General features: G+C 41.2%; 1 protein-coding gene across 6 annotated transcripts in view; it reads right to left on the bottom strand.

The window, feature by feature from the left end:
• The window catches only part of SYT7 (synaptotagmin 7), a 705,049-nt gene that overhangs the window by 190,607 nt on the left and 498,536 nt on the right, over positions 1-15,906 (bottom strand). For all 6 annotated transcript variants that reach the window (XM_075325168.1, XM_075325167.1, XM_075325171.1 and 3 more), the window contains one exon: positions 6,863-6,998. In XM_075325168.1, the coding sequence (XP_075181283.1) occupies positions 6,863-6,998 (136 nt within the window). The remainder of the gene's footprint in view (positions 1-6,862; positions 6,999-15,906) is intronic.

The raw sequence follows: 15,906 nt of genomic DNA, 5'->3' as shown, positions 1-15,906 counted from the left end.
AGACAGACAGGGCTAGAGACAGAGTGACAGAAAGACAGGGAAACAGACAAAAAGAGACAGGGAAAGAGACCGATAGATAAAAAGACAGACAGAGAGAGGAAGACAAACAGAGACTGGGAGAGAGACAGTTACTAATCCCGGGCAACACCAGGAGCTACAGCTAGTCTAATATATAAAGCTGAATGTATGTGTATATGTGTGTATATATGTATGTATTTATGTGTATGTCCGCTAAAGGAATCCGCACCGTCGCATTTACAATCACAAAATTTTGCACAGACGCCCCATGTGACTCAGGGAATGTCATAGATTATGTTTTGAGGTGAAAGTTTAACCCCGCGCTTTACAGTTATTCGCCAAAAAAAAACAAAAACCCGCTTACATACTGTTTGGATGTGTGAGGTAATATATTGGCTGTTTTGACAGCCTGGAGATTTATCAGGTGACCTATAGCAACCAATCACAGCTCTGATGCTATTTTGCTACAGGTCATTAATAGAAGCTCTGGTTGGTTGCTATAGGCAACAAAGGACATTCTTAGTATAAGAAGCTTATGTGTGAGGTAATATAATTTTGGTGGTGAGAGAGGGAGAGTGTGGAGAGAGGGAGAGTGAGGGAGAGTGGGAGAGAGGGAGGGTTGGAGAGTGTGAGAGAGGGAGAGTGTGAGAGAGGGAGAGTGTGAGAGAGTGGGAGAGAGTGAGAGAGCGGGAGGGTTGGAGAGTGTGAGAGAGGGAGAGTGTGAGAGAGTGGGAGAGAGGGAGGGTTGGAGAGTGTGAGAAAGGGAGAGTGTGAGAGAGGGAGAGTGTAAGAGAGGGAAAGTGTGGAGAGAGGGAGAGTGAGAGAGAGTGGGAGAGAGGGAGGGTTGGAGAGTGTGAGAGAGGGAGAGTGTGAGAGAGGGAGAGTGTGAGAAGGAGCGTGGGAAAGACGGAGACTGGGAGAGAGGGAGAGTGGGAGAGAGAGTGGGAGAGAGTGAGAGAGAGTGGGAAAGTGTGAGAAGGAGCGTGGGAAAGAGAGACTGGGGCAGAGGGAGAGAGAGTGGGAGAGTGGGAGGGTTGGAGAGTGGGAGAGAGGGATTGTTGAGAAGAAAGACAGAGAGAGACTATAGCTAGTATATATATATATATATATATATATATATATATATATATATATATATATATATATACAGTGCCTACAAGTAGTCTTCAACCCCCTGCAGATTTAGCTGGTTTACACATTCGGAATTAACTTGGCATTGTGACATTTGGACTGTAGATCAGCCTGGAAGTGTGAAATGCACTGCAGCAAAAAAGAATGTTATTTCTTTTTTTATTTTTTTTTTTTAAATTGTGAAAAGTTTATTCAGAGGGTCATTTATTATTCAACCCCTCAAACCACAAGAATTCTGTTTGGTTCCCCTAAAGTATTAAGAAGTATTTCAGGCACAAAGAACAATGAGCTTCACATGTTTGGATTAATTAATTTTTCCAGCCTTTTCTGACTAATTAAGACCCTCCCCAAACTTGTGAACAGCACTCATACTTGGTCAACATGGGAAAGACAAAGGAGCATTCCAAGGCCATCAGAGACAAGATCGTGGAGGGTCACAAGGCTGGCAAGGGGTACAAAACCCTTTCCAAGGAGTTGGGCCTACCTGTCTCCACTGTTGGGAGCATCATCCGGAAGTGGAAGGCTTATGGAACTACTGTTAGCCTTCCACGGCCTGGACAGCCTTTGAAAGTTTCCACCCGTGCCGAGGCCAGGCTTGTCCAAAGAGTCAAGGCTAACCCAAGGACAACAAGGAAGGAGCTCCGGGAAGATCTCATGGCAGTGGGGACATTGGTTTCAGTCAATACCATAAGTAACGTACTCCACCGCAATGGTCTCCGTTCCAGACGAGCCCGTAAGGTACCTTTACTTTCAAAGCGTCATGTCAAGGCTCATCTACAGTTTGCTCATGATCACTTGGAGGACTCTGAGACAGACTGGTTCAAGGTTCTCTGGTCTGATGAGACCAAGATCGAGATCTTTGGTGCCAACCACACACGTGATGTTTGCAGACTGGATGGCACTGCATACGACCCCAAGAATACCATCCCTACAGTCAAGCATGGTGGTGGCAGCATCCTGCTGTGGGGCTGTTTCTCAGCCAAGGGGCCTGGCCATCTGGTCCGCATCCATGGGAAGATGGATAGCACGGCCTACCTGGAGATTTTGGCCAAGAACCTCCGCTCCTCCATCAAGGATCTTAAGATGGGTCGTCATTTCATCTTCCAACAAGACAACGACCCAAAGCACACAGCCAAGAAAACCAAGGCCTGGTTCAAGAGGGAAAAAAATCAAGGTGTTGCTGTGGCCTAGTCAGTCTCCTGACCTTAACCCAATTGAAAACTTGTGGAAGGAGCGCAAGATTAAAGTCCACATGAGACACCCAAAGAACCTAGATAACTTGGAGAAGATCTGCATGGAGGAGTGGGCAAAGATAACTCCAGAGACCTGTGCCGGCCTGATCAGGTCTTATAAAAGACGATTATTAGCTGTAATTGCAAACAAGGGTTATTCCACAAAATATTAAACCTAGGGGTTGAATAATAATTGACCCACACTTTTATGTTGAAAATTTATTAAAATTTAACTGAGCAACATAACTTGTTGGTTTGTAAGATTTATGCATCTGTTAATAAATCCTGCTCTTGTTTGAAGTTTGCAGGCTCTAACTTATTTGCATCTTATCAAACCTGCTAAATCTGCAGGGGGTTGAATACTACTTGTAGGCACTGTACATTATATATATATAATATGAAAAAGAGAGAGCGACACACAATCATATGTAAATTATGGGTATTTATATCTATGCTTTGAACTTTGTAAACACTCGTCGTCGTGTGGGAGTGAGAGGAGACTGCACATAGTGATTGGACAAGGCTGTAGAGCAGGGGTCTCAAACTCGGCTGGGTGTATGGGCCGCACAGAGGAAAAAAATAATTTGGGGGGCCGCATTCTTTGCAGGACAAAGTGACATTTTTATTGGTACCATATATAATATATTTTATTGTTTTATACACACCTTGGGATCACTGATTTTGAACATTTTCACTTGTTCATTATAGCAAACGTGCACATTCTTTGTTTAAATATAAACATTTTTTTTTTTAGATATATATTTTATTCCTTTTTTGTAACTAATAGTCTTACAATTAGCACTATATAGAAATTTTGACCAACATCTTTTAGTAATGTTCCCCATATTGTTGTAACGTGCCCATCCTTGTCCCCTTGTAGTATTGTGCCCCATCCCACAGTAATGTGCCCATCCTTGTCCCCTTGTAGTATTGTACCCCATCCTAGTCCCCATCCCACAGTAATGTGCTCATCCTTGTCCCCATCCTAAAGTAATGTTCCCCATCCTTGTCCCCATTTTGTAGTAATGTGTTCATCCTTGTCCCCATGTTATAGTAATGTGTCCATCCTTGTCACCCATCTTATAGTAATGTTCCCCATCCTTGTCCCCTTGTAGCAATGTCCCCATCCTATAGTACTGTCCCCATTCTATAGTAATGTGCCCATCCTTTAGTAATGTGCCCATCCTTGTCCCCATCCTATAGTAATGTGCCAACCTTGTCCCCACCCTATAGTAATGTCCCCAGCATTATCCCTATTCTATAGTAATGTTTCCCATCCTTGTCCCCTTGTAGTAATGTCCCTATCCTATAGTACTGTGCCCGCCTTGTCCCCATTCTATAGTCATGTGCCCATCCTAGTCCCTCTCCTATAGTAATGTCCCCATACTATAGTAATAATGTCCCCATCCAATAGTAATGTGCCCATCCTATAGTAATGTCCCCAGCCTTATCCCCATCTCATAGTAATGTGCGCACTTTGTCCCCATCCTGTAGTAATGGGTCAGCAGCTCCCCTCACCTTCCACAGACGCCAGAGTGAAGCTGAGGGGGCGGTCTCCGGCACCAGATCCACAGTGATTGGAGAGATTGGTCACAAGGCCGGTCTCTCCAATCAGAGCTGGGGGCGGGTGAAACACAGGTCACCCAGCTCCAGCCAATGATCAGGGCTACAGCTGCACTGATCTTGGCTGGATTTCAATGTTTCAGTGATTTTCAATGGCTGAAACTTTAGTGGCTGTGATTGGCTCCCCGAATCGTAGCCACCGGGGCTTCGATTTCGCCATGACGTACTGGGTACGTCATGGGTCCTTAAGTACCAGGGAGCCATAATGTACCCAGTACATCATAGGTCGCTAAGGGGTTAATGTGCCGTCCTTCACACACACACACACACACACTATTCTTCTCACCTGTCCCGCGCTCCCTCCGCTGCCTCACCTCTGCTTCGTGCGGCCCCCAGGCCTGTGCCCCTGTTCACTATCGTGGCAGCTGCAGTGTCGCTGTCAGTGATTTATGTCAGATGATTGTATTGCCGGCCTGGGGGGCCGCACGAACTACCCTGAGGGGCTGCATGCGTCCCGCGGGGCCGCGTGTTTGAGACCCCTGCTGTAGAGTTTGCTAAATGTTGTGAGAGGTTGATAGGGAAGATTAACAATTTAAAGTCATACATAAATCGAGTGTTTTTTAAAGGGTTCAGACAAGTTAACACAAATGAAAGAAATAATAATCACACTCTCCGATTACCAAAAATCTCTGATTCAGACATGTAGCCAGTCTGTGATGGCCTATCTATCTATTCCTAGTGCCATCTCTACGCACCTATTTATATTTCACTTCTATAGCACTATTTTATACCTGAGTCCTTTACAGACATCATCACCTCTGTCCCCATTGGGACTCACAATCTAAATTCCCTATCAGTATGTCTTTGGAGTGTGGGAGGAAACCAGAGTATTCAGAGGAAACCCCAGTAAACTTGCGAAGAACATACAAATTCCTTGCACATGTACTTGTGTTACATCTCCACCATGACCTGCTCCTGTGTTATCGTCTTTGTCGCCATGTGTCCCCATTTTCATTCTATGGGTGGTGCTGGTGATAAAGGAGACTTTGGAATCATAGGTTCTGTATGGCATGGGCTTTGTCCAGTGCCATCTGACAGTATGGGTGGGTGTGCTGTCCAGCTGGAGTTATTAGCTCCCTGCTCCAGATAATTGGAAAACACCACACCTTACTTAACCTTTCAGCTCACTGATGGAAGCTGCCAGATATAGTATTGTGGTCCCCTGGCTTATTACTGTCTAGTTTGCTCCTTGTTTTACTATTGTTTTTTGTTTTGACCTTGGCTCTGTTTCTGACTATTCTGACGTTTTCTGATTTTGTACCTTTCATGGCCTCTCGGTTGTGACAAAGCTACCGGACCATTCCTGCTAAATTGTTCCACTGAACATCAGCTTGCTCAGGGGCTCTTGTTTAAGTCCAGATCCCTGTACAGAGGTTAAAGAGTGAAGGCCAGGGCAACTCCTGGGATCTGGTAAGCAGAGCAGCTTGCACTAAGCCTGTTCATGGTAGCCATTTTAGAGCTGCCAGGCAACCACTGACAGAACATCATCTGGGTGGGATTTAACCCTATGACCCCAATTTTGCAAAGCAACAGTGCTAACTACTGGGCTACCATGCTGCTACCTGTTCAGTAAACTAATAGCCACCGTCTTGACCTACTTCAACTATGATTGGCTAAGTGGACATTTCTCATCATTTGTGGTGTGTTCAGATGGGACCAGAAAGTAGAGACCAGAGTTGGACCACTACTTCGACAACCCCTTCTCATTATCCTTGTTCACCCCTGTAAAAATAAATAAGCTTATACTCAACTCAGGTAAGGTCGTGGTTCCAGCGATATCTGAAGTCGCAAATCCTGGGCCCACGTGACATTGTTATGACACCTGAGCCCTGGGAACAATCAGCACTGGCTTCTATCTCCTCACCGTTGGACATTTGAGCAGGAAGTCAGCGTAGAGCTCACATCCTGCTCAAAAGTCCGAAGGCGGGGACACAGACGCTGGGCGCTGACTGGTCTTGGAGCTTACATGTCATAACAATGTTATGTGGGGCCCGGGAACGCGACTTCAGACATTGCTGGAACCGGAGGAGAGAGTGGGCTTATTTATTTTTATGGAGGTGAACAAAGGGAATGAGAAGGGGTTGTCCAAGAAGTGAACATCCCCTTTAATGTTGAAATAGCAGCTGTATAGGAACAGTAAGGGGAGATATTACTTTCTTTATTATTTTAACGTCTGAGACCTTTAACGAAATAAAAAAACACAGCTTCTACATGATACTTGAGTCCATTGTGCTAGATGAGGATATTGTCAGGCTTCCACCAGGGGGCGCAGAAGCAGAATGGAGATAGAACTCCAAAGAGCAGTTAGACTAAAGCCCACAAGGGGGCACACGCTCCAGTGATAGGGTAGTCAGCAAGCCTAAGTCTTAATCAGGAAGTCACATCTGAACAAGGGACTGAGCAATCAATAAACAGGTGGAAGCACGAGGGTCAGGAGCCAAGAGGTCATGTCAGAAGCCAAAAAGGGGAAGCAGAGCCGTGGTTCGAAAACGTTACCGAGGTCAGAGGCTGGGAGAGCAAATAAGTACAAAAGAGGGGGAGGGGACCGAGACACAGAACGGGACAGGGGTCTGGGAGACAGGGCAGACAAACAGTACAAGGGAAAATTAGGTCAGGGAAAGGTAAACTGGGTAGTGGGACAAAAACCAGTTGCACATGCTGTAGAGCAACAAATATTACTGGCGGTGTTCCGGAAGTCTCCACACCATAATAAAGCATTCTGGGAAGGAGGCACAACAGAACAGACCCCTCCCACCTGACTTAACCCCGTCAGAGTCAAGCTACAGTCATGACAGATATAAATTTAGGGCTAAATATGGGTTCAGAAGCAATTAACAATTAAGGACAAAGGTACTCACCATGAGCATCTCGCTGGTCAAGGAATTCACAAGGTCTGACACTGAAGAACGCTGGTCGGCTTTTTTGTCGCCTTCTTCTGGTTGCGCTTGTCCCGGCACCACTGATGTATTTGTTGTTTTGGCACCTGCTGGTAATCTTAAAGAAGAAAAAGAAGACACATGTTAGAAGTTGCACCGATTTTACATACCATGGCCTGGGGAGTGAATGAATGGAAGCCATCAGCCATTGATCCTGAGAGGGTATTGGAGTTCTCCCAAGTTGACCTTCCGCAGTAAACCAGTCAGTAAACTATACATGCTGTGACATTTAGCAGATGTTTATGGAAAGCCTGGTCTGGGGAGGCAAGAAATGACTGATGGGACTATATATACACTGACTTTTCAATTTTTAAAAGGCCAATTTATCTCTAGCCATTTGCAATGGGAATGTGAATGCGGAGAATATTTTAGATATCTTAATATAAAGGTGCACTGTATAATTTACACTGATGGGTTATGTATTTTCTATCTTTTTTTTCTTATAATCTGTCAAGGTTTGTTGTGTCAGCCCTTGCCCTGGCAGTCACGCACACATGACTGACTGTCAGGGATTTACTGATATAACAAACCCTAGAGGCTTGCTTGTTTTTCTGGATATGGCAGCATCCAAGCCATGGCCCCGCGCTGGCTTTATCTATTGGGTTTATTCAGTCATATAGTGTAACATGGTTTTTGTTTCCCCGCTGTATGTTACATTTAGGAGTCACCAGGCTCAGCTGTTCAATGCGGCAGGTCAGATACCACATCAGATCCGTGCTGATGGCTCGCGTCTAGATTAAATTTGCTGGCCTATCTAGATTCACTTCTAATCTGAAAAGATTATTTCAGAAAAGATCTATTTATTATTCTGACAGTTATTATTTTATTTGTGACCCTTTTGGATTGTTTTATTCTTACCACATGACTGCATATAAAGTTTTCGGGTCTGTAATGCAACTGTTCTTTCTACAACTTCATCAGCTTTCCTCAGCTACGAAGCATAATTAAACTATTATATATATATATATATATATATATATATATATATACACATATATATAATTATGGAGCAACCTTTTAAAATCATGTAATATACTTCATTACTTTAATTTTCATCCTTTTTTCCCAAATACTGCAGTGCTGTATCCAAGCCCAGTTAATGCTCTTTTAGAAGCTTCTTCCATCTGCTGCTCAATAAGATTTGTTCCCTGCACTTATACAATTTATGTGCAGGATTTTGCCTCCCCGAGCCAATCCGTGACCCCTTCCTGATACTAATAGAGGGAATGATGAGGGACACAGATTGTTTTAAAGAAGTTAAGTAATCTTGCTGAGCAGCAGTTGAAGGGAGCTTCTTAAAGGGAACCAACCAGCAGGATTTTCATATATAAAGTAAAGCCAGTGCTATACTGGCGCTGGGATACTGAATGTAACCATACCTTTTGCTCAGAGATTGGAGGTTTTATTTCAGAAATATGTGCAAGTAAGCATAGCTTTAGTTCTCAGATTGGATGTTTTATTACAGTAATATGGGCAAGTAAAGTTACAGCAATGCACTGCTATTTGATTGACAGGTGCAACAGGAAGGTATTACGTGGGTTGGGTCTTGCTATCTATTCCCGCCCCTGTCTGCCTTCCTGGCCTTCCTCCCCTTGTCGCCGTCATAGACATTAATTTCACGCAGGCAAACAGACAGGGGCGGGAATAGATAGCAAAAACCGACCCACATATTTCTTTCTTGTTGCACCTGTCAATCAAATAGCAGTGAATTGCTGGAACTTTACGTGAACATATTTCTGAAATAAAACATCCAATCTCTGAACTGAAGCTATGCTTACATTCAGCATCCTAGCCCCAGTTTAGCACCGGCTTTACTTTATATATGAAAATCCTGCTAGGTGGTTCCCTTTAAAGAAATTATGCACCTTTTGAAAACATTTTTTTGCTTTAATATGCATTTAGGGCTATAAATAATTTTTGTAGATGAGTTTCATTAAATTTTGCTTTGTTTGCCTTCTATAGCCTCTGTATTGCTCTTTCTATTGCTGGCTACAGAATGAGTTAACTGAGAATCCCTCAGTCAATCCGCCATGATGGTTTGATAGGTTTGTAAGTGTTTTTAACTCTTTTATGTGTCTTTTTCTGAGTGTCTCTCAGATTTATGACAACAGACCACTCAAAGTTGAGTATACTGGAAAACAAAAATCCTGAAAAAGCCAAATGGTCTAACATTTTTAATGAAACCCAATTGGAAAAAATATTTTTATCCCCAAATACATACATTTAAATAATTAAAAAAATGTCACCAAAGATGGATCAAACTCGATGTTCAAATAGCACTGCGTCTAGGAGAGGAGAAGGTAATTTACGGTAATAAAGTAGGCTACATACAGCTATATCTATGCACAGAGGCTCAGTGGATAGCACTGTATGGTGGCTCAGTGGATAGCACTGTATGGTGGCTCAGTGGTAAGCACTGTATGGTGGCTCAGTGGTTAGCACTGTATGGTGGCCCAGTGGTTAGCACTGTATGGTGGCTCAGTGGATAGCACTGTATGGTGGCTCAGTGGATAGCACTGTATGGTGGCTGAGTGGATAGCACTGTATGGTGGCTCAGTGGATAGCACTGTATGGTGGCTCAGTGGTTAGCACTGTATGGTGGCTCAGTGGTTAGCACTGTATGGTGGCCCAGTGGTTAGCACTGTATGGTGGCTCAGTGGATAGCACTGTATGGTGGCTCAGTGGATAGCACTGTATGGTGGCTCAGTGGATAGCACTGTATGGTGGCTCAGTGGTTAGCACTGTAGTCTTGCAGCACTGGGGTCCTGGGTTCAAATCCCACCAAAGATAATATCTGCGAGGAGTTTGTATGTTCTCCCCATGTTTATGTGAGTTTCCTCCCACACTCCAAAGACATACTGATAGGGAGTTCAAACTGTGAGCCCCAATGGGGACCGTGCTGCTGATGTATACAAAGTGCTATGGAATTAATAGCACTATGTAAATAAATAAATATTATATATTACTTTTAACATAAATAAAAAGTCTAGTTACTAATTTAATACCAACTCTCAAATATTAACTTTTGCTGAAAGGCCAACATTTTAATAAAACGTTTAATAAATTTGACGCATTTTGTGCTTATAAAACATTGAATAAATTTGCCACGTTTTGCACTAATAAAGCTTTTAAGAAATTTGACACGTTTTGGACTAATAAAATGTTTAATAAATTTGACGCATTTTGGATTAATAAAACATTTAATAAATTTGACACGTTTTGCACTAATAAAACGTTTAATAAATTTAACGTGTTTTTGGCTAATAAAACTTCATAAATTTGTTGCATTTTGGGCTAATAAAATATTTAATAAATTTGACACATTTTGGATTAATAAAACTTATAATAAATTTGACATGTTTTGGACTAATAAAACATTCAATAAATTTGACGTGTTTCGGGCTAATAAAACGTTTAATAAATTTGACTTTATTTGGCTAATAAAACTTCATAAATTTGACGCATTTTGGGCTAATAAAATATTTAATAAATTTGGCGCGTTTTGAACTAATAAAACATTTAATAAATTTGGCGGTTTTGGCCTAAAAAATTGTTTCATAAATTTGATGTGTTTTGGAGATATAAATCCTTTCAGAAATTTGAAGCGGTTTGGGCTAATAAAACGTTTAATAAATTTGACACGGTTTGGGCTAATAAAACCTTTAATAAATTTGATGTGGTTTGGGCTAGTAACACGTTTAATAAATTTAATATGCTTTGGGCTCATAAAATGTTTAATAAATTTGACGCATTTTGGGCTTATAAAATGTTTAATAAATTTTACGCTTTTTGGGCTAATAAAATGTTTAATAAATTTTATATGCTTTGGGCTCATAAAATGTTTAATAAATTTGACGCGTTTTGGGCTAATAAAAGTTTAAATTTGACGCGTTTTGGGTTAATAAAATGTTTAATAAATTTGGCGCGTTTTGGGCTAATAAGTTTAAATTTGACGCGTTTTGGGTTAATAAAATGTTTAATAAATTTGGCGCGTTTTGGACTAATAAATGCCTATGCATTGTATGTGAGTGCTGAAGCTGAGCAATCCATGGTCCATCCAGGTAAATTTCCAAGCATGTATAATGTAGGTCTACTGCGGTCACATTACTATAACACATTCACTTAGGTATTTCAAAGACATAGGGCATATATATGTTTACGTACATATATATGCATAACAAAAAATTGTTTGTACAGTTAAAGTGCTCGGATTTTGGTTGCAATTTGAAAAAGTCTCTTGGGTTCCAAAGTCCTCCTGAAAGGGAAAGAGTGAAGTGACGGAGCAGAGGTTAGACACTGGTGAAGAGGTCAGCGGAGACATCATTAACGGTACAGGGTAGAAGGACACAAGCGGCAGACCCTGCATGCACAGCACTAGCACATCGAGAGTAGACCGGCGTATACAGTGAATACAGAACAAGAGAAAGACATGGGGGTTACACAAAATTAGGATTCAGCACTGGTGTATCACAAAGCCAGCGGCTAAAAGGATCTCTGCCCTGTTCAAAATCCAGGCGAATGAGAAAAGTTGGAAAGGGGAAGGGGGGTAAAGCAGTGAGGGATAAGGGGAGATGCACAGACAGCTGTATATGAGAGAGGTCAACGTTAGTGAATATGACCGGCACAAAGCCGGTGAGGTAGAGAGCAGACAGGGAGAGAGCAGCAGACAAACATGTTAACATTGAAGAAGCAACATTCAAGGCTGCAAAATAAGAGACAGATTAGATATGGAGGGTATGTTAGGCCAAGCGTAACCCAAGCAGAATCCCGAATAGGTCTGAACAATTCATTGCGTTATTATTACACATTGCCTTCATAAATGAGTGGGGTTTTGACATGTTCCTTCTCCCGTTTTGATGAATCTAGGCCAGTGTTACAGAAATATCTATTGAGGGGTAGTTAGAGATGGTTATATGAGATACGCTCCCTGGGAGGTGGTAGATTTACATTTGAGATGTGCAAACTAGGCCAGAATGTGCGTTATCAGTGGTCTAGAGGGGTTTTGTAAGTACATTTAGATTTCTAGGGAGGGATTAGCATTCCAGCCGTTATGAATAATAAATTAGCATTTGCAAGCTGTTAGGATTGTAAGAAAACATAGCAAAAGAGAGGCAGAAATATCCCAATGATAGAGTGTCATCTACTGAGCAGCGGAAGAATTAACAGCAAGGAATGCAGGGATCAGGGACAAAGACGTCAACACGTGACATACGCCACATACGCTTACTACTAAGGTCTGCAACGCACAATCAGCACACATGTCAGCCTTGAAGCATTCATCACAACACAACACACACATATCATCTCCAAAGTCAAGGCTGTGGATACATTTGACATTATGTATTATTAATTATTATTATTATTATTAATAATAATAATCTTTATTTTTATATAGCACCAACATATTCCGCAGCGTTTTACATACATCAGCAACACTGTCCCCATTGGGGCTAACAATCTAAATTCCCTATCTGTATGTCTTAATGGTTTACTAACATTGCAGTAAGTTTCAAGCGTCAATTTTCATTTCTTTTTTCATTTTCAGACTCAATAACAGGCATTTTGAAGCCTGATCCAGCTTTCAGATTTTTATCTTGTGAGAGTGTCCCTACCGGTAATATAGGCTGGATATGAGCTTGGTCTGTATCCAGGATGCTGCTGAGGACAGCTTCTATTCTGCACCTATTTCCTATTATTTTTATTACTTTCTCTTCGTGTGCTCTTCTCTTTGTCTCTATCCACACTCCCTGAGACTGTAGATACTTTCCCCTCTCTTTCTAAATGAACAATATTTAGAAAAGTTCCTCAATTTTACATTTAGGAAGTAAACAATAGAACAAATATGTTTATATTTTCCTGCAACAAGAATTATTTTGTTTCCTGACTTTGCTACATATTTCTTGTAAATTATTTCCAACATTGCACACAATATCCATTCCCTGTATATATAGATATTTGGAAAAGTGGTTGAATGTTCTCATCATATAATCTATTCTGTGATCTTCTTTGCCTTTGAATCGGCTGCTTGGCATCTTCAGTAACATCATACCGCCCTCTACCACGTCAGTTTCACCGTGCTTGAGTAAGTGATGTTCAAAATTTCTTCCCTCCCTAAACTACCTAAACTTCAAGAAAGTGTTTATTGAACGTACCAGACACAACTATGCATGTGACACTTGGAAATCTTGTAGATATGTAATGCATCGTATATGCACACAGTAGTGTGTCTTTTTACTTATGATGACATTTGGCTGACAGAACTGGAATGAAGAGCTCTGCAGGGAATGATAGATATCTGCAAAGATTTCTTCTATAAACTGAATTACACAATCATAAATATTCTAGATAGAAACTCAGTGCAAAAAAAGACAAAAGACTTCCCACGGGGGACTATTTGCTCACTAAAGAATGTGCTTTCTACAGAACAGGAATGCATTCTTCTATGTCTGTCAACCTGCATGAAAGCTTCCAATCTACATAGAAAGGTCCATTCATACTGAAAGATTATCATGAAGGTTCATACCTAGGATCATGAAGTATCATTCCTAGAATCATGAAAGATTATTCCAAAAATTATCATGAAGGATCATTATTAGGTTCATGAAGGATCATTCTTAGGATCATTCCTAAAATGATCATGGAGGATCATTCTTAGGATCATGAAGAATCATTCCCAAGATTATCATGAAGGATCATTTGTAGGATCATGAAGGATCATTCCTAAGATTATTATGGAGGATCATTCTTAGGATCATGAAGAATCATTCCCAAGATTATCATGAAGGATCACTCCTAGGATTATGAAGGATCATTCCTAAAATTATCATGAAGAATCATTTCTAGGATCATGAAGAATCATTCCCAAGATTATCATGGAGAATCATTCCTAGGATCATGAAGGATAATTCCTAAGAAGATTATCATGAAGGATCATTCCTAGGATCATAAAGTATCATTCTTAAGATTATTATGAAGAATCATTTCTAAGATTATCATAAAGGACCATTCCTAAGATTATATTGAAGTATCATTCCTAGGATCATGAAGGTTCATTCCTAGGATTATCATGAAGGATCATTCCTAGCATCATAAAGAATCATTCCTAAGATTATCATGAAGGATCATTATTAGGTTCATGAAGGATCATTCTTACGATTATTCCTAAGATTATAATGAAGAATCATTCTTAGGATCATGAAGAATCATTCCCAAGATTATCATGAAGAATCATTCCTAGGATCATGAAGGATCTTAAAAGATCATTCTTAGGATCATTTCTAAGATTATCATAAAGAATCATTCTTAGGTCATGAAGGATCATTCCAAAGATTATCATGAAGGATCATTCCTAGGATCATAAAGGATCATTCCTAAGATTATTATGAACGATCATTCCTGATTATCATTTCACGATAATCTTGCAGTCCAAACAGGCTGCCAACCCTCTGATGAACTAATGCTTTTGTACTGCACATCATTCTCGGCAGCACATCGTCCTGGATAAACCTGGTGAGGCCAATCATTCAGTTGGTATCAGTTTTACTTGCTTGTGTAAACAGGCTACTAAACGACCACGGATTGGTAAAGATTTAGCGATTAGTGGTCATTTAATTCCACAAATTGGTTAATGTAAAGCCTCTTCAAGGCTGGGCACTGTTAAGTCTACCAGAAGTTATGACCTATCCTATATCTGGACAGGACAAGTCTACTATCACTTGCTTTATAAACCTTGGTGTTACCAATGCTCACACAGGACATAACAGAACAGAGTGAAAAAACCTATAAAAGGTACTCATATATTAGAATTAAAAGGCTGGAAATACTAATTTCAGTGGGGCCAACTGACCATCTAATGTCTATGGGGACCTCAGGACTCTCCCCTGACGAATGATGCCAGGGAAAAGAAAGATCGTGCATGTTGAATTTCAATGCCCAATTGGTTTCCTTCTAAGGGTATGTGCGCACTAGGCGTTTTTTTCACGCTGCGTTTTTATGTGCGTTTTTGTCTCAAAAAACGCACCCGCGGCTAAAAAACGCGGCAAAAAACGCATGCGTTTTTGCCGCGATTTGGTGTGTTTTTTTCTGCGTTTTTGCTCACTGCGTTTTTAATCAGTGCACAATGCCATTAAAGATTGTTGATGAAAAAAAAAAAAGGTCTGATGTCATTTCCTTCTTCAAAATGTTCATTGTATGCAGGAGAGCAGACTGCTGCAGAACTAGTGTATGCAGGAGAGCAGACAGCAGCTGCAGAACTACAAGGCTCAGCATCCTCCATTCACTAGTGTATGCAGGAGAGCAGACAGCAGCTGCAGAACTACAAGGCTCAGCATCCTCCATCCAAGACTGTATGCAGTTTTTTGCCCAAAAAGAAAAAAAAAATCCCAAAAAGAAAAAAAAAATGACATGGGCTTCGCCATATTTTTGTATGCTAGCCGGGTACAGCAGGCAGGTACGGGCTGCCCCCAACCCCCAGCTACCTATTTGTACCCGGCTGGGAACCAAAAACATAGAGAAGCCCTTTTTTTTTATTTCATGAATTTCATGAAATAATTAAAAAAAAAAAAATGACGTGGGCTTCGCCTAATTTTTGAGTCCAGCCGGGTACAACTAGGCAGCTGGGGATTGGAATCCACAGTGCAGGGTGCCCAAGATTTCTGGGCACCCCCACTGCGAATTGCAGTCCGCAGCCACCCCAGAAAATGGCGCTTTCATAGAAGCGCCATCTTCTGGCGCTGTATCCAACTCTTCTAGCTGCCCTGATGCCGGGTGGCTAGCTAGGTAATAATGGAGTTAGGGCTAGCTGTATATTATCAGCTGGCCCTAAGCCCGAAATTCATGGTGTCACGCCAATATTAGACATGGCCACCATGAATTTCTAGTAATGATAAAAAAAAAAAAAACAACAACACACAGAAAAATATTTTTATTAGAAATAAAACACAACACAATTAGTGACTCCATCTTTA

This window comes from Anomaloglossus baeobatrachus, chromosome 10 (assembly GCF_048569485.1).
Source record: "Anomaloglossus baeobatrachus isolate aAnoBae1 chromosome 10, aAnoBae1.hap1, whole genome shotgun sequence".
In the NCBI taxonomy this organism is placed as follows: domain Eukaryota; kingdom Metazoa; phylum Chordata; class Amphibia; order Anura; family Aromobatidae; genus Anomaloglossus; species Anomaloglossus baeobatrachus.
Note: the sequence above shows the minus strand (reverse complement) of the source record. Positions and strands in the feature narration are given on the sequence as shown.